The following is a 19,854-nucleotide window of genomic DNA, read 5'->3' on the forward strand; positions in this document are numbered from 1 at the left end:
CACCACGCATTTAAAATCTAAAAGTGAATCATCTGTGAAATAAATAGGTGACTGAAAGATATGAAAGCATCATTGCTGGTACACGTCTGTGACCTAATTCATCTTGAGAGTTCAGAACAATGTAATACAGCAAAAGTAACTGACCTCCCATTGGTTTGAGTTAACAGTATCCTGAGTGGGTGATTGCTGCGTATTAGTGACATTTTGGGCCAGATTTTTACTCTGTATAACTAGCTGGGTTTCGAATGAGTTAATATCTCACATGAGTGAGGGAACAGGAGTGATCCTCTTGGACTGCCAATAAACATCCAGCCCATTACCAGCCTGTTTGTGATTTCCACCAGGATTTCCACTGACCACTGCCAGCTTTGCCCCATGCCCAATCAGTGTCTAAGCCAAGCCTCACACTGACACGGATGGACAAGTGGAGCACCCACTTAGTTGGTTTTATGCCTTCAAAATCACTTGCAGGAGAGTGAGGTGAGGAATTGGGACTATTCTGTCCTGCTTCATTGCACTGACAGGCTGGGCCTTTGCCTTTTGCTGTTGCATCCACCACTCCACAACTCTGTGGGAGCCCTGGAAATCTCAGAACAGCAGAAAGGAACCACAAATCTGTTATCTTGGATTCCTTTTCTCTTCTTTCCCAGACTTTGTGCCTGGGAGATAAATATTCTCTGGGGCAAAAGTCAGGAAAATCTACCTGCTTATTATTTCAGGGCTCTAAAATGAGCTGTTTATTATTTCCTATGTTGTGGGGTCTCTTGAGACATAACAACCAACAGGAACCTTCTGCCTTGGTCTGTAGTCAAGGTTGATATTAGAATAGTAGTCACCTTAAAAGAAAGCATACATAGGCTCTTTCTTGATGTTCCAGAGCAATTATGCGAGCTTTTCAGTGGACATCCTGAATCAGCTGTGGGCTTTTACTGTCTGGACTCATTGACTCCCTGCAGCTGTTAGTCCAATTATCTTTATTTAATTTGTTGATGTTCTTTTAAACTTGAGGACCCGTAAAAGTCACAAGTTGATTTTGGAGTTATTATGGATTTCATGTCAAGTTTCTCAGAATATGGGGATTGCTGGTTTAATATCTTGAGTCTATGGGCAGAATTTTACGAGTCGGCGAGCGGCGGCGGGGCCTGCTTGTCGACGCGTAAAATGATGCGCGGTGATGTTGGGAGGAACTCCCGACGTCATCCCGCCCGATTTAAATTTTCAGGAAGGAGGGAGCGCAGCAAAATCAGCTGCGTGCCTGCCGACCTGTCAATGGCCAAATGAGGCCATTGGCAGGGTCACTTAAGTAATTAAAGGACCTGCCCATCTAACCTTAAGGTCGGCGGGCAGGCCAGGAGCCCCAGCGGGAAGTAGGAAAGACATGAAACCTCATCCACGGGCGGGATGAGGTTTCACGTAGGGTTTTAAAAAAATTTTATTAAAGTTTTTGTAAAAATTATGGACATGTCCCAACTCATGTGACTTTGTCACATGAGGGGACATGTAAGGAATTTTTTTTTTCTCTATTTTTAATATTTTCGGAAGTAGAGGCGATCTCCCTGAGGCTCCACATTGCCTCAGGGAGATGAGTGCGCTCTTTCATGCGCATGCGCGAAAGAACGCACTCTCAATTTTTGGGAATCCCCCCGCTGCCCGCACAGGGAGCGCATAGCGCTTCCCTGCAGATGTCACGCTGGGCGGGCCTTAATTGGCCCGCCTGCGTAAAATGGCGCTGCGCCTCCGATTGGGGGCGCCGATTGGAAGCACGCCCGTACGGGCCAGCCCATCAACATTCCCCCCCAACGGGAGGAAAATTCAGTCCTATGAGCTCGCTAGGCGAGTAAACTCAAGTTGCACACCTTCATATGCACTTATTAGTTGATGCTCGTTATCAATAACAGAGAGAGACCGACATAAGAACAAACTGTGATTGTTTATCGCAACAGAGTGCAGGGCACTAAATCCTTTTGTGTTCCCACTACCACCTCCAGCTCTAGACTTACAGTTAATCAGTAGCCCGCACTGTACAGTGATTGGTCAGCACTGTCACTTTGGTTAGTCCACTTGCATTCTCTTAAGGCCAGAATTTTTAGCTCATCGGGCGGGGGCGCGCCTGACCCGAATGAGCATAAAATGATGAGTGATGACGTCAGGCAAATGTCCCAACATCATCATGCACTTGTGTGATATTTTGGCTGGTGGGGGCGCATGTGGGAGTAGGCAGCACACCCATCAACAATTAACAGGCCTATTAAGGCCATTAGCAATGTAATTGAATTAAATTTTTTGCTGCCCACCCAACCTTACGTTGGACGGGCAGGCGCAGCCTTTGCATCTTTTGTGAAACCTCATCCACGGATGGGATGAGGCTTCGATCCATCATGAAAAAAAATTTTCATGCTAATTTCTAACATGTCCCTGGTCGTTAAAATTCTTTATTTTTTTTTGTTATATCTTCATCTCCCTGAGGCAGTTCTGTGCCTTAGGAAGATGCATGCACCAAGTTCCCCACTCGACCTCCTCACCCCCCGCCCCCCCCCCCCCCCCCCCCCCCCCCCCGCCTCCACAGGCAACGTTGAGCACTGCAGCACGCATTTCATGCTGGCCGGGCCTTAATTGGCCCGCCTCTGTGAAATCGCGGTCCGGCCCTGATCGCGGGTGGCAGTCGGCTTTGCAACCGTTTCCGCCCATCCCCACTACCCCATATCCGTGCCCGCCCGACAAGGGGAGAATCCTGGCCTAAATGGTACTCCATTTTACCACATCCCTTCCCCTTAAAAAATACGGTTGACAAACTTAATAAAGTGAACTATTTACAAATCAAGGCTCTCAGGAGGCTTTCTTGGATGTATTGAGTGTCTCAGTTTAACAACCTCGGCTGGTTTCTCCGAGATCTTCTTTACAGGGGACAGTTGTCCACTAGGTCCCTCAGTGGAAATTGGCAGGTTTATCTCCCTGACACCCTCGGGTCCCACAGGCCCTACCAGTGTTTCCAACTTGTGTGACCTATCCTCTATATGCCGCACAGACCCAAGTGTAGGTGAAAACTGCATTTCTTCTTTTGGGGCTGGTGTTCTTTTGCAGAGATAATCCATGGGTTGCCTAATTATTCGGCCATTTACCAATAGATTATAGGAGAGAGGTCCAGTTACTCACTCACCTCGCCTAACAGCCAATTGGGCCCATCTCCAAAGTTGTTTGCAAAGACTGCATTTCCCACCGTGGAAGTTCTTTCGCGACCATGACCGTCATGCCTGGTCTTCTGCGCCTCTTCACTTTTCTCCACCCTCCCCTCTAAATTCGGCTGGATAAGGGTCAGGCAGATGGGGAGAATTCTCTTCATTAGTAGTTCTACAGGGGCAATGCTGGTCATTGTGTGTGGTGTGGTCCGGTATGCGAACAAGAACTGGGACAATCTTGTGCTGATGGAATCCCCTTCCATCTTTTTCAGCCCAGATTTAAAGGTTTGGACTGCCCAATCAGCCATGCCGGTCGATGCTGGGTAGCAGGATGAGGTTTTGATGTGGGTAATGTCGTGAACCTGTGGAACTTCCCGCTGGTAAAAGCAGTCCCGTTGTCAGACTCAAGGACCTCAGACAATCCCAGCACTGAAAAACTCTGCCGCAAATGGTCAATGTGGCAGCCGACGTGGACTCATAGACGTCCATCCATTTGGAGTGGGAGTGAATCAGTAAAAGCAACCTTGTGCCCAAGAAGGGTCCCATGTAATCGATGTGGAGACGTACCTATGGCCACCCCGGCCATTCCCATGGATGCAATGGAGCTAAGCATGGGAGCTTCTGCACCTACTGACATTGAGGGCAGCTTTAGACCAGGATTTTGATATCCAATTCCATGCCCTGGCCACCACAAATAGTTGTGTGCGAGCACCTTCAATCTGCTAATGCCCGGGTGAACGCTATGTAGCTCGGACAATAACGGCCTTTGCCCCCTCGGGGGCACGATAACCCTTGCTCCCCAGAGTAATATGCCGCCCTGGCAGGAGAGTTCATTTTTGCAATCAGAATAGGGATTCATCCCCTTGGATTTAGATCCACTTGACCAACCATTCAAGAACTGCTCCCGAACATTAAACAAAAGTGGGCCCTGGCATGTCCACTCACAGATTTGTCTGGTCTGAACAGGGGAGGAATCCAGAAAATTTAGTACTAAGGCCAGTTCCTGGAGAATCGGTTGGAGCCTTGCCTTAGCAGGGGAAGGCGGCTAAGTGCGTCGGCATGTGTGATCTGAGTTCCCGAACAGTAAACAAAAGTGTATTCGTAGGCGGCTAATATTAGTGCCCATCTCTGGATACGAGCTGATGCTTTATCTTCTCCAAATAATCCCAGTAGGGGCTTGTGGTCGATTATAATATGGAAATGGCAACCGTGGAGATACTGATGAAACTTCCGGATGCTGAACACAATAAATAAGCCCTCCTTTTCAATTTGGGAATATTGTCCCTTTGCAACACTGAGTGTGTGAGACGTATAACCAATGGGTTGTTTGGAGCCATCCGCTATCCATAAGGGGACACATCACATGTTAAAGTTAATTCCTTTTGGGGTCAAAGTGGACCAACAAGGCCGACTTCACTTTCAGGAAGGCATCCTGATGCGGGGCTTGCCAATTCCATTTCTGGTTCTTCTTAAGTAGGCTGCACAATGAGGCCAACACAATCGAGGGGTTTGGGAAGAATCGGCCATAGTAGTTTACCAGGCCCAAGAAGGCCTTTAGCTCTGTGGCATTTTTTAGGGCTGGTGCCTCACAAATGGCCTGGACTTTCTCTTTCACGGGATGCAAGCCCTGCACAGCAACCTTGTAGCCCAAGTAAACTACGTCCTTAGCTTTGAACAGACATTTCTCTCGTTTTAAATGTATCCTGACTTGTGCGAAGTGTTTGATTATCTCTTCCAGATTTGCTAAGTGTTCATCATTGGTCAGTCCCATGACCAATACGTCATCCAAGTAAACGATAACATGGGGCAATACATAGAGCAAGTTTTCCATCATTCTTTGGAAAATACACATGCCGAGGAGAACCCAAAGGGTAGATGTGTGTATTGATACAATCTTCGGTGCGTATTAATGGTGACAAATTCCCTAGAGTCCTTTTCCAACCCTATCTGCTGGTAGGCATGGCTCATGTCTAATTTTGAATATGTGGTGCCCCCTGCCAACTTTGAATACAATTCCTCAATCTTGGGTGTTTATCAAGTTTGGCCAACTTATTGACAGCTTGTAGTCACCACATAAACGCATGCTTTGGTCTGTCTTCAGTACAGGTACGATGGTGCCACCCACTCAGAAAATTGCACTGGTTGTAGGATGCACAATTTTTCCAGTCTTGCGTTTGGGTCTACATGGATTCTGGCCTGTAGCCCTCGAATCCTTCCTAACTCTTCGTTGAAAACGGAAGCATACTTTTGCAGCAATTCCTGTAAGTCTTCCATTATAATTTGAAAAGTTTTCGCCCATTTCAATTTAAGGGCACAAGGGAGCAGAATGTACTCTGGGTGGGGGACTTCAATGCACATCAGCAAGAGTGGCTTGGTAGCATCACTATTGACTGAGCTGGCTGAGTCCTAGAGGACATAGCTACTAGACTGGGTCTGCGGCAAGTGGTGAGGGAATCAACAAGAGGTAAAAACATACTTGACCTCATCCTCACCAGCCTGCCTGCCGCAGATACATCTGCCCATGACAGTATCAGTAGGAGTGATCACTGAACTTTGTGGAGATGAAATCCCATCTTCACACTGTGGATTCTCTCCATTGTGTTGTGTGGCACTACTACCATGCTAAATGGAATAGATTTCGAACAGATAAAGCAACTCAAGACTGGGCATCTATGAAGCGCTGTGGACCAACAGCAGCAGGTGAATTGCACTCGAACACAATCTGTAACCTCATGGCTCAGCATATTCACCACTCTACCATTACCATCAAGCCAGGGGATCAACACTGGTTGAATGAATAGTGCGAGAGGCATACCTAAAAATGAGGTGTCAACATGGTGAAGCTATAACACAGGACTACTTGCTTGCCAAACTGCATAAGCAGCAAGTGAGATGCAGAGCTAAGCAATCCCACAGCCAATGGATCAGATCTAAGCTCTACAGTTCTGCCACATCCAGTTGTGAATGGCGGTGCACAATTAAACAACTCACTGGAGGAGGAGGCTCCACAAATATCCCCATCCCCAATGATGGAGGAGCCCAGCACAGCATTGCAAAAGATAAGGCTGAAGCGTTTGCCACAATCTTCAGCCAGAAGGGCCGAGTGGATGATCCACCTCGGCCTCCTCCGGAGGTCCCCAGCATCAAGATACCAGTCTTCAGCCAATTCAATTCACTTCACCTGATATCAAGAAATGGTTAAAGGCACTGGATACTGCAAAGGCTATGGGCCCTGATAATATTCCAGCAATAGTACTGAAGATTTGTGCTCCAGAACTTGCCACGCCCATAGCCAAGCTTTTCCAGTACAGCTACAACTCTGGCATCTACCTGGCTTTGTGGAAAATTGCCCAGGTATGTCCTGTACACAAATAGTAGGACAAATCCAACCTGGCCAATTATCACCCCATCAGTCTACTCTCGATCATCAGTGAAGTAATGGAAGGAGTCATCAACAGTGCTATCAAGCAGCATTTGCTTAGCAATAACCTGCTCATTGATGCCCATTTTGGGTTCCCCCAGGGCCTCTCAGCTCTTGACTTCATTAGAGCCTTGGTTCAAACATGGACAAAAGAGCTGAACTCTCAAGATGAGTGAGAGTGACAGCCCTTGACATTAAGGCAGCTTTTGACCAAATGTGTCATCAAGGAGCCCCATCAAAACTGGAGTCAATGGGAATCATGGGGAAAACTCTCCCCTGGTTGGAGTCATACCCAGCACAAAGGAAGATGGTTGTGGTTGTTGGACGTCAATCATTTTACTTCAAGGACATCACTGCAGGAATTCCACAGGATAGTGTCCTAGGTACAACCATCTTGAGTTGCTTCATCAATGACCTTCCTTCCATCATAAGGTCAGAAATGGGGATGTTCATTGATGATTGCACAATGTTCAGCACTATTCATGACTTCTCAGATACTGGGCTGAATTTTCTGGCTGACGTGTGGGTGGCGGAGCCCGTACGTCAGTGCTTAAAATGTCTCGTGACGTTGGCATCCCAACGTCAGCGCACGGCATTGCGATGTTTAGGTCGGCGGGCGCTCTGCAGCGCAACATGCACCCACTATTAATTAAAGGCCTTGTTAGGGCTATTAAGTCACCAATTGATGAGGATTTTGAGGAGCTCATGCGAACTTCGGCTTGGCGCATGGGGTCCAATGGGCAGGCGGGTAAGTGATTTTTTAACAAACTTCATCCAGTGGCAGGGTGAAGTTTGATATCGGATTTGAAAAAGTTTAATAAAGTTTTTGTGTACTTCATTAACATGTCCCCTCTCGTGTGACATTGTCACATGAGGGGGACATGTTAATGATTTTTTTATTGTTCTATTTTTAATCTTTCACAGCCTTTCAGTGATCTCCCTGAGGCAGCACTTAGCTTCAAGGAAATGTGTGCACTCTCGCAGTTGGCAATCCACGCCCCCCCCCCCGCCCACACAGGAAGCACATTGCACTTCCCATCGGACGTCACGCTGGGTGGGCCCACCCGCCCGTCAAGGGCAACATTCAGCCCACTGAAGCAGTCCATGTCCAAATACAACATCTTGAATTGCTTGGTGTAATTGGGTACTGCCAAAACTGTTATTGTAGTTCATACAGTTTTCAAAACTATCGAATTACTTTGGCACTCCAGTGTCCATTGAAACTTCTTGTTCTGTTTTAATAGTTCAGCAAGTGGAGCAACCACTTGGCTAAAGTTTGGTACAAATTTCCTGTAAAACCCACTCATGCCCAGAAATCTCAAAACTTCTCGTTTTGTTGTAGGCATCGGGAAGTCCATGATAGCCTTGACTTTCACATCTCTTGGAGCCACCTTACCATGTCCAATGGTATGGCCTTGATACGTAACTTTCACTTTCACAAATTCACTTTTAGCCAAGTTCATCACCAAATTAGCTTCTTATAGCTGAGTAAATAATTCTTCTCGATGCTGTAAATGCTCCTCCCACGTCTGACTGAAAACAATTAGATCACCAATATAAACCGCACAATTGCTTAGATCCACAATTACTTTGTTTGTCAGTCTTTGAAATGTCCCAGGTGCTTTCTTTATACCAAATGGCATGACTTATAGTGATATTGTCCACTTGGCATTACGAAAGCTGATATTGCCTTTGCCCTGTCCGACAATGACAATGCCAATATCCTTTTAGCAAGTCCAACTTTGTGATGAATTTCGATTGTTCCACTTTCTCAGCGCAATCCTCCCATATGGGATATGAATCTGCTTTTATCACCGCATTCACATTTCAATAATCCACACACAATCTTTGTGTTCCATCTGGTTTCAGTACCAGTACAACAGGCGAACTCCAGTTACTGCAACTAGACTCAATTATATCATTTTGAAGCATGAATTTAATTTCTTTTTGTACTTGTGATAACTAAGCTGGATTTAATCCCCAAGGTTGTTGCCTCACTGAAGATAATATTTCTATACATATATCATGTAAAGCTAAATGTGTCTTTCCCAACTTATTTCCACAAATAGGTTCTTGTGACTGCAATAGCTTTTCTAAATCATTGACACTTGTTTGGAAGGTATCTCAATATTGCATTTAAATTTTAATGCGCCCCCTCATTATCCAATTTGATTAGAGAAAAATGAATTTCAGAGTCCTACATTTCTACTTCTTTCCCATCATCCACCATCAGTAACATTTTTTTTGTTGCTCTTCCCTGTTAAAGTACTTTTAAAGCATATTTACATGATACACCCTCTGCTTCTTTCTTCTATCTGGAGTGTTTATTAAATAACTTACTTCACTCAATTTCTTTTCAATCCTGTAAGGCCCACTAAATCTTGCATTTAATGAGTCCCCTAGTACTGGTAACAAAACTAATACTTTCTCTCCAGAAACAAAGCTGTGAATTTTAGGCTTCTTATCTGGTTTCATTTTCATCACTTGCTGTGAGATCTTTAAATGTTCCCTAGCCAACTCACATGCTCTGTTCAATCTTTCCCTGAAATTTGATACATAATCCAGGAGAGTAGTTTCTGAATTTTGATCCACCAGTTTCTCATGAATCAATTTCAGTGGTCCTCTTACCTCATGACCATAAACTAGTTCAAAAGGGCTAAAACCAGTTGATGCATTAGGAGCGTCTCTAACAGCAAATAACAAAAATAGAATTCCTGTATCTCAATCCTGTGCATAATCGAGACTGTATGCTCTTATCATAGTTTTTAAAGTTTGATGCCATCTTTCCAAAGCTCCTTGTGGCTCTGGATGATAAGCTGTTGATTTAAACTGTTTTATCCCCAAACTGTTCATTACTTCCTTAAACAGCTGTGACATGAAATTTGACCCCTGATCTGATTGTATTTCTTTAGGTAAACCATACCTTGTGAAAAATTGAATTAACTCCTGCACAGTCTTCTTAGTTGTAATATTTCTCAAAGGTATCACTTCAGGAAACCTGGTAGACACATCCATTATTGTCAATAAATACTGATTTCCACTTTCAGTCTTAGGGAGGAGTCCTACACAATCAATTATGACCCTGGTAAAATGCTCTCCAAATGCTGGTATTAGAATAAAAGGCACAGGCTTAATCGCTGCTTGTGATTTTCCTGCTACTTGACATGTATGACAGGTTCAACAGAATTTGACTACATCCCTATGCAATTCAGGACAAAAAAAAACCTCTGTATCTTTTCCTGTGTTTTCCTAATTCCTAAATGTCCCCCCATTGGAATTTCATGAGGAATCCTCGGAATCTCATTTCTACACTCTAATGGGATCACAATCTGATGCACCTTCCTCCAGCTTTCATTTGCTGAGACATAATCCGATTGCCATTTTCTCATTAATATATTCCCTCAAAGATAATAACATGCTGGAATACATTTTGCTTCAGTTTCTGAACAAGCTTTCTGATATAACTGTTTTAATTGCAAATCATTTTTCTGTAACTCCACTAACCTCTTTGAGTTAAACACTTCAGCTGAACTGTCCTGCATTCCTTCCTCCTGAACAATGTTATCAAATACAGTGCCAACGAATTGGATTTCAACACCTTCTTCTTGCCTTTGAACTGCCTGCTTATCGTGTTTATTTTGTTCTTCCCAATGGGCCTTTGATCTTGTTATAGCACAATCAGGAAACAATCCAGGATGTTCCTTCTGTAGCACTTCTGTTGAAAACACTTCTACAGGCTGCTCAACTCCCATAGGCATCACCCATATTTGCGATCCAGCTATATCATTACCCAGAATAAATTGAACCCCTGCAATGAGCAATTTTTCCATTATTCCAACTATAACTTCACCATTCTTCCATTTACTCTTTAAATTTACCTTCCACAATGGAATAGATTTAGTATCTCCATGCACTCCATTTATTATCATCTTCTCCAGCAATACTCTCTCTGAACAACAAATATCGCTGTCCCACAACATCAAGGGTTGACTAGCCCCTGTGTCTTCTAATATTTTAACATCTTTACCTACTCCATCCTGTACACATGGAAAGACTTTCCCTTCACACACAAAGTCTTTAAACATTTCTGCGACCTGCTCCTCAGAATTCTGTTGAGTAAACTGTGAACACATTCCCACTTCTTTACCTTTCACTAATTCTCTCTGGTTTCTCCTGTGCCTGAACCTCAGAACCCACTGTACTTCTACTTCTAGAGCTTTTCTGTACCCCAATAATTCCTACAGATTTTTCTTGCAACCTCGAACACACTGACTTCATGTGCCCCAGTTTATTACAATGAAAACACCTCAATTTTTGAATGTCACTTCTACCTTCAGCATCTTCCTTTTTGTTCTGACAAAAAACTTCCTGGGAACTTCCAGCTACCTGACTACTGCCTTCCCACTTTTTATCCTTTTCCAATTTGAAAGGGTGATGGAAAAAAAGTTTAGCTCTATGAACTAACTCACAATCATCAGCTATCTCTGCTGCTTTTCTTACAGAATCAACCCTCTGTTCCTCCACATGAGTGCTCATGACCAAAGGGATTGAATCTTTAAATTCTTCCAAAAGAAAGACTTCCCTAAGAGCTGCATAGGTTGTCTCTATTTTTAACGCCTGTATCCACTGGTCAAAATTATTTTGTTTTACTCTTTCAAACTCAATATAAGTTTGCCCAGGCTATTTTCTCATATTCTTAAATTTTTGCCTCTCTGCAGGAACCGACTCATATGCACTCAAAATAACTTTTTTCATCACATCATAATTCACCGACGTTTTTTTGAAAACGAAGCATACATCACAAGCCCCCTGCCTAATAACTTAGACTTTAATATTAATGTCCAGTTTTCCTGCGGCCATTTCATCTGTTTAGCTAGCTTTTCAAATGAAATAAAGAATGCTTCAATATCTGTTTCCTCAAACTTTGGAAGAGCTTGTACAAATTTAAACATACCCTCACTGGGTTCTACTCTAGAGATAAATCCTTTCTCAATTATTGACATCTTTTCTAACTGCCAACATTTTCAGTTGGAATTCTCTTTCTCTCTTTCTCCTTCCCCCCTCTCCATCTTCGCAATTTCTGATTCATTTTTAAAAGCCATTTCTCTGTCCTTTGCTTCTAATTCAAGTTTTTTCATTTGCACCTGAAGTCTTGCTACCTCCAGCTGTGACTCACTAGTGTCAAGTTTCATTCCAACTGTAGATGCTGTGCTATACTTTTAACTATATCAGATTTCCTAGCTCTTGCAAGTAACCCCGATTGTAACTTATCCGCCAACTGTGTTGGACAGGCAGCTTTCTCCATTGGGTTAATTTTTTTATTAATGGCCTTACCAGGCCTTTGACAGTTCAGCATATGCACAGCTGACTCCAGTGTGCTCCCACCAAACAGAAGATCAGAATGACGTGTGATGACATCGGGATGCACACCCGACATCACCATGCATCATTTTATGCTTAGGCAAGAGGGACCGACATGCCAAACAGAAGATTCTGGCCATAGACTTAACCTAACATTAGGCAAAGCATTTTCACCTAACGAATTCAAAATGAGGTTCTTTTCACTGTGGGAGGTGGAGGCTTGCAGCTGCCTTTTGATCTTACATTGCCTCTGCCTGCACACCTGAAAACTACTGAAGCTATACCTACTAGCCCTATTGAATGTTAATTCTTATTCTATTAACAATCTCTTTGAACTTCACCTTTTAACAATGAAATCCCTTTCATAACATTAATTTTATTAGTAATATCAACATATTGCTTGATAGCTGCTAGAAAGGTGTCAATTTTCACCCCACTTCTTGAATGCTCTATTCAAAAAATGCAAATGCACACTTACATATCAAAACTAGTATCCATCAAAGCACCCAGACTAACTGGCTTTAATCCAATTAAGACATACCCGCAGTCCAAACGTCTATCTTAAAGAAATTTTTCCAAAATATTATATACATTAATAGCTTCATGACACAAGCCAGTTGTGGTCTATTAAGCTGGGGCCCTCTCCAGCTACCATTTTCAAGGGCAACCTTTCAGAGTGATCTCCAAACATTACCAAGACTTGACACAACTCTTTTAGTCCTATTTCTTCACCTGCGTATGTTCTCAGTTTAAGGCCTGAAGCTTCCAATCTTAAAGGATGAGTTCCTTTGTTCAAGTGTCTGAATGTATGTTGTCCAATGATGGACAGCGACACTCCAGTATCAACTTTCATCTTAATGGGTTGTCCATTGACTATAATGGCTACTTGGTTTGGCTCAGCTCTACCCACTTTCAGGTTATATAATGAATGGATGTCTGATTCTATTTCTTCTGGTTCTTCCATGGGACATATGTCAGAATTCCTCCGTTTGTCTTTACAATGCTGTCTCAGCCTAGCTCTGCAGTGCTGCCTTATGTGACCATAGCAGTGGCAGTAAAAACATTTGACTTTTTGAATTGTCGATCGCCCTCTGGTTGCCTAGATGCATTTCTCTCGTTGATTTTGTGGGTTTTCACTCTAGTACAGCTGTTTTTTACTGAGCTATACATGGTGGGGTGGGTGGGAGGCGGGGGGTGGGGGGGGGTGGGGGGCAGGCATTTCCCACCTTTCTGTGAGGTTTGATATTTTCGTGCCTTTTGTTGCTAGTCTGTTCCACCCTACCAGATGGAAAGCGCCATTTTGTGCATCTCTTATAGCTTCCGAATTTCTAACAGCACTCTCCATGGCTGTGGCTAGTTTTAATGCCTTATTGAAGTCTAGCTTAGCTTTGGTTAGCAAACGCCTTTGAATAATATCATCTCCAATCTCGCATATCACTTGGACTCTCAACATATCACTAATGGACATTCCAAATTGACAATGTTAAGTTAATGCCTTTAAAACATCAACATAGTCAGCTATTGTCTTCCTTGGAAACCTCTTCCTTGAATTGAAGTTGAAGAGGTGCATAGTAACTGAGGGCTTTGGTCTCAGGTGGTTTTGAACAATTTTTATCAGCTTGTTGAAAGTCTTTGAGTTGGGGGTGTTAAGTGATGTGGATCAGCCCACATGTTTTGCTCCCCTGGGATGTTGTTAGTGGTAAAAACAGAACGCTAGGCATTCGACGTACTGAGACCAGTCATCTGAAATGGGGTCGAATGGATCAACACGCCCAAACTGCAGCATTGTGAATGACTGCAAGGGGACTGCACTTCCAATGGCTTCCCAGTTAATGACGAATTCAGGTGTATAACTTACCACGGCTTTCTTAACTGCCATCAATTGATTCGTGTTTTGCCTTCTCCAGAGTTGCCCTCTCTCTGGGGTCTCTTATAATTTTCTGTCCATAGCCATTTTTCTTGCATGTACCTCTTTAAATGAATTGCCGCTTTAAGAGCAGTCACCATTTTTTTCTCAACTCCGTCTCTGCAGCTGTCGGCTTTCCTGTCCTAGGTGTTGCGTGCTTTTTGAGTTTTGGCAGGATCCCCACAATCGTGATTCTGCAGCGCTTTTCTCTTTTCACATTTTTTTTCAAATTTAAAACTGCAGCACTGCTTTCTGCTCTGATTGTCATCTATTTTGTAACATAAGTACAGATTTTCATTCTAATGTTTTGCTCACCCTTCTTGTGGGTTCTCACTCAGAGGTCTTACAATTTTGCTATTTTCATCCTCGTCTCCAGTTATTTGCCTTGAGTCTGTGAGTTCACAGTCGAGTAAACTTGAATTGCACGCCTTCATATACACTTGTTAGTTGATGTTTGCTATCAATAACGGAAAGATACTGACACAAGAACAAACTGTGATTGTTTATTGCAACAGAGGCAGAGCACTAAATCCTTGCGTGCTCCCACAACCTCCAGCTTTAGACTTATAGTTAACCAGTAGTCTGTGCTGTACAGTGATTGGTCACTACTGTCACATGGTTAGTCCATTTGCATTCTCTTAAAGGTACATGGTATTCCACTTTACCACAGCTGGTAAGGCAAGAATGTATGGCCTAAGAATGTAGTGATGGACCTTCTTGTTTACCCACTGCAGCCCATGTGGCGAGGTGATTGAAATTCTCAGCTCTCGGGCGCACAACACGGCAACTTTTTTGGTGTAGCATCTTTAACTTAGAGAAATGTGCCAATGTTTCTTTCACAGAAAGAAACAGGAGATGAGCCTTTTGTGGGAGAGTAAGGAGAGGTGATTGAGAGCTAGGTTGAAGAGAAATGTTCACACGTAGAAACTTTGCAATCTGCAGCAAAGAGACTGAAAGAAAACTGATCTGTTTCTCTCCTTTTGATGTCAATCGTTAAACTCCCTTGGAAATCTGGCATTATTTGTTTGCTTTTGGTTAAAAAGTTTTCACTATAGCACCGTCATAGGCAATTCCTTGTTAATTTATTTTATATTTTTACAACTGAATAAGGGACCTGTGTTCTTGCAAAGCATTATAATGTTAGTTACATAAAGCTATCATTTTGTACATTCTCTTCAATTTATTTCAACCAATATGGCATTTATATGTTGCTTGTTTGATATTTATCAAATTTAATGACTTTCAAAATGTTACAGAGCAAAGGGGAGAAACTTGAAATGGTTCCCAGATTAATAAATGAACTGGCTTACAGAACATGGGAATGAAATAAATGGCAAGACAATGGATGCTGACCTCAGGTTTATGATGGTGGTTATAGATGTGTGTATTTTGTTACAGATTTCACTCCGATCTGCTTCCTCCAATCAGAAGAGGTCGAAAGGTCAGAGGAAGGGTATGGTTTTATTTTTATTTCCTCTGTTCTTTTATAATTGAATTTATTATACTGTTAGGTTAGAACCTGCTGCAATAACTCAATCACATAAATCTCTATCATCTTTGTAGCAATCTGAAATGAGATAGGTCAGAAGAGTTAACATCCTTCAGATTTTTCACAATTGATGAAGAACAGATTCTCTGCTGATTTTTCTTTAAACTCTCTGAGACATTAGCGAGATGTCAGTCATGTTTAAAATGTGAAACAAGTGATCTTGAAATTTAGTAAAATGTTGAATCTAGAAGGTCCCATAATATTACTGAATATGCTACTTTTAGCCAACTCATTACTACTTGAGTAATGAAGTTGGGTTGGATTCCTGTATGTTAAAATTATCCAACTGAGAGCTGGGAAAGTAAAACAAATTAAGTGCATTTCAGATTGAACTCTCCTCTAATTATGTATTATCAAAGTAATCTAGCTGAGGAGTGTGAAAGAAAATAAATGAAGCATGTTCTAAACTGAGCCTTTCTTAAACTATTTTCTATGAAAATGCGGAAAGCTTGAAAAATATGCATTTCTGACTCCCTTTGCAGATTTTTTGAATCTGGATTTTGCACGGCTCCTGATAGGCATGAATTGACTAGAATGTATTGTATAGCCAGAGAATGATCTCAAAAGTAATTGCTTAATTGTTATCAGAGTTAATTACAAATTTTATGTACTGTATGTATATGCATTCTTGGTATATGTTCAGAACTGTCTTTAGGATCTTTGAGAGTCCCAGCTTGCTATGTTTCCTGGCCTAGCCCACTCCCTCCTGGAGTCTCCCACTGCACAAGTCAACTTCTTGACAGCACCCTATCCAGAATCAAGACTGATTTCTGTATCAAAACTATGTACATTCTAGCTGAAAACACACTGGGGCGATCCTGACTTTGGCCAAGAATATAAAATGGTCACTGTCAAATAAACCTTGCCTCATACTTATCTCACAATTTTTATTTCTATTGATTTCTACAGAAATAAAAATCAGGAGAAATGTACAATGGGTGGCTGATGTGATATCATCCATTTTACATGTCGCACAAATTAAAAGTCACTCCCAGTGTTGAATACAAATACTAAACTAAATAAGAGTTTCAGAGGGCTGGATTTAAAGCACCGGTCATGGTGGGAAACGAGGCAGCTGAGCCCACGTAATTGCAGGGGAGGCCCATCGTCAGTCTCCTGGTGGTGGCTAAACCCCACACAATTAAGTCACAGGGCAGATGGGGCTGATGCGGGATTCCCGGCCAATTGACATTCCTTATCCCTGAGCCCACTGCAATTTAGCGGTGGCTCAGGGATTAAATGGAGGCTGTGCAACTTTCCCGTGCCTCTGGGAGGTTGCTCAGGTTTGCCTGTCAGGTTTGGCAGTGGCCTCCTGGCGGGTGGGGCTGGGGGTGGTGGGGGCGGGTTGGGGGGGGACGGTTGTGAGGAATGGTGGGGGTTGTCTTATCAGGCACCTGATTGATGTCTGTCAGGCACCAGCAGCTACCGGAAGGCGGGACCTCTGCCCAGGACCTCGACCGTGGGGAAGGCCTGACTGCAGCTACTTAAATGCCTGACATGCACTTGATTCTGCGGGGCCTTTCCCACGGAACTGATGGGTGTTCCCTGCCAGTTATCTGACTGGTGAGCGAGACCCCAGTTAGCCTGATTAAATCGTGTCTGTTTTGTTCTACTGCGAGGTGGCTTTGCTCATGAACCGGTTGCACACTTATCTGTCGACGGCTGAGTCAATAACAATATATTGCAGACGCGGAGACCAATATGAAATGAAGCACATGCTATTTATTTACACAGACAACAGAGCACCAACATGATGTGTGCTTCTCCAACCAGACCCAGCTCTGGACTAACTCTTAACATTGTAGCCCGCAATTGGGTCGTACAGTCACGTGGTCATTCTGCTCACATTCTCTTAAAGGTGTATTATACCTCAGATTACCACATTGCCTATAAAATTTTAATGCAGTTGAAGGACATTTGGCCCAGCAGGTCAATGCCAATGCTCATATGAACCTCCTCCCATTTTACTTCATCTCATCCTATCAACATATCCACTCTGATCCATTCTCTCTCATACACTTTTTTTAATTCTTTCACGGGATATGGGTGTCAATGGCTAGGCCAGTTCAGTTTCTGATAAATGATAACCACCAGGTTGTTGATAGTGGGGGATTCAGCGATGGTAATGCCATTGAATGTCAAGGGGAGATTGTTAGATTCTCACTTGTTGGAGATGGTCATTGCCTGGCACTTATGTGATGCGAATGTTACTTGCCACTTTTCAGCCCAAACCTGAATGCTGTTTAGGTCTCTCTGCATATGGGCATGGACTACTTCAGTACCTGAGGAGTTGCAAATGGTGCTGAACATTGTGCAATCATCAGCAAACTTCCCCACTTCTGACCTTATGATGGAAGGAAGGTCAATGATAAAGCAGCTGAAGGTAGCTGAGCCTAGGACACTGCCCTGTGTAACTCCTGCAGTGATGTCCTGGGACTGAGATGATTGACCTCCAACAACTACAGCCATCTTCCTTTGTACTAGGTATGACTCCAACAAGCGGAGAGTTTTCCCTCTTATTCCCAGTGATTCCAGTTTTGCTAGGGTTGCTTGATGTTACACTTGGTTAAATGCTGATTTGATGTTAAGGGTCATTCTCGCCTCACCTTGAGTTCAGCTCTTCTGTCCATGTTTGAACCAAAGAAGTAATGAGGGCAGGAGCTGAGTGGCACTGGTGGAACTCAAACTGAGTGTCAGTGGGCAGGTTATTGTCAGTGAGCAGGTTATGGCTAAGTAAGGCTCCTTGATAGCATTGTTGATGACACCTTACATCACATTGTGATGATCGAGAGTAGACTAATGGGTGGTAGTTGGCTGGGTTGGATTTGTCCTGCTTTTTGTGGACAGGACATACCTGGGCAATTTTCCACATAGCTGCGTAGATGCCAGTGTTGTATCTGCACTGGAACAGCTTGACTAGGGGTGTGGCAAGTTCTGGAGCTTCATGGATTTATCTGTGACTATTTTAAAATTTATGCCCTACATTTGGATTCCCTCACAAGTGGAAATACCTTCTTTCAGTCTACTCTATAAAACTCTGCAATAGTTTTAAAGGCCTCTATCTGGTCACTTCTCAGACTTCAATTTTCTGGATAAATAAGTCACGGCCTGTCCAGCATTTCCTGATAGCTGCACTGTTAACACTTTTTATATCTTCTTTGCACTTTCTCCTGTGCTTCGATAGCTTTTTTGTAATATGAGATCTAAGTATTTTGTAATATGAGATTTAAAAACTTTACATACTAGCAGTGCCAAAATTAAGTATTCTTGTCTCTTCCTCACACCATGTGCACACATTTAATGAAGGATTAGAAAATTGCTTATTATACAGAAATCTGTTTTGCAATAAAACAGGAAAAACACTGCCATCTCAATGAGCAGACCACCGATGGTTCACAAATTAAATGCAATAATTGAATAGTTGGGAGAATATGGAGACAGAGCAAAAAGAATGAACCTCAGCATGTTCATTGGCACATTAGAAGGCTTTCATATCTATAATACATGGAGATAATAAGGGTGACTATCCACAGGGCTTCTCTCGCTGTAATCTAAGAGGAAGGTCTACAGAAATCATGGAAAATGGCATAAATGGTGTTTATGCTGCTTTCAAGAGGTTTTCACCGCTCTTCTGCCAAAGTGGCTATGGATGAGATAGAAATTCAAAGTCAATGCGACTCAAAGGGCTGCATGTTACATGCCCCTCTGGGCGTGTTTCCAGTGGGGGGTTAAATAAGTGAAACCTTCCCACCCAACCCCACAATCTTTCCACACACCCGTGAGCCCACCCCCATAACACGTGGAAGTGGGCAGGCACCAAAATTAGCTCGCCATATTCCTGCTCGCCATATTCAAATAGGTAATCAAGTTTCAATTAGGCTTGTTATCAAGCTAACTGACCTTGGTAATATGCTGCCTATGGTTGGCATGAGCAGGTAGGCAGGAGCGGGCAGTCCAATTCATTTTAAATCAAAGGGTGGAAAGGAAGGGGGGATTCGATCTTTGGGGGCTTTGCGGATTGGCGGGGGGGCGGCCCCCTTAAGATTGAACCCCCGATTTTCTTCCTACCCCACCTCCCGCAGCCTTAAAACCAACACTCCCACCCTTCCTGCGCCCGTCCCTGACCAGCCAAAACCATCCCTGCCCAAAACCCCGTACTTATCGGTTCCATGGATCCTCTGGATCCTTTTCCTACTCTTGCAATCCTGACAGTGACCACTAATGCGCTCGTGGAGCTTCTGGGACTGATGGAGCTGTCAGCCAATTGGATTGGCTGGCAGCTCTAGAGGGCAGGACTTCCTCCCCACACTTGACCCTTGTTAAGTCTGCCTGCAGCGCTGTGGGGTAGCTGGTGTAGAGTGAGTCAGCTCCACACCAACTTTGTTTCCAGGATTGGGTGGGGGATGGGGAGGCGGAGGGTCAAGCCTGTGCCCCCATTTCA

The 19,854-nt window shown here is 43.4% G+C and overlaps 1 protein-coding gene across 1 annotated transcript in view; it reads left to right on the plus strand.

Annotated features, from left to right (window-relative positions):
- Positions 1 to 19,854, plus strand: part of LOC121277778 (doublecortin domain-containing protein 2) — a 183,807-nt gene that overhangs the window by 121,067 nt on the left and 42,886 nt on the right. The window contains exon 8 of the mRNA XM_041187415.1: positions 15,263 to 15,317. Coding sequence (XP_041043349.1) covers positions 15,263 to 15,317 — 55 coding nt within the window. The remainder of the gene's footprint in view (positions 1 to 15,262; positions 15,318 to 19,854) is intronic.

This window comes from Carcharodon carcharias, chromosome 5 (assembly GCF_017639515.1).
Source record: "Carcharodon carcharias isolate sCarCar2 chromosome 5, sCarCar2.pri, whole genome shotgun sequence".
Classification (NCBI taxonomy): Eukaryota; Metazoa; Chordata; class Chondrichthyes; order Lamniformes; family Lamnidae; genus Carcharodon; species Carcharodon carcharias.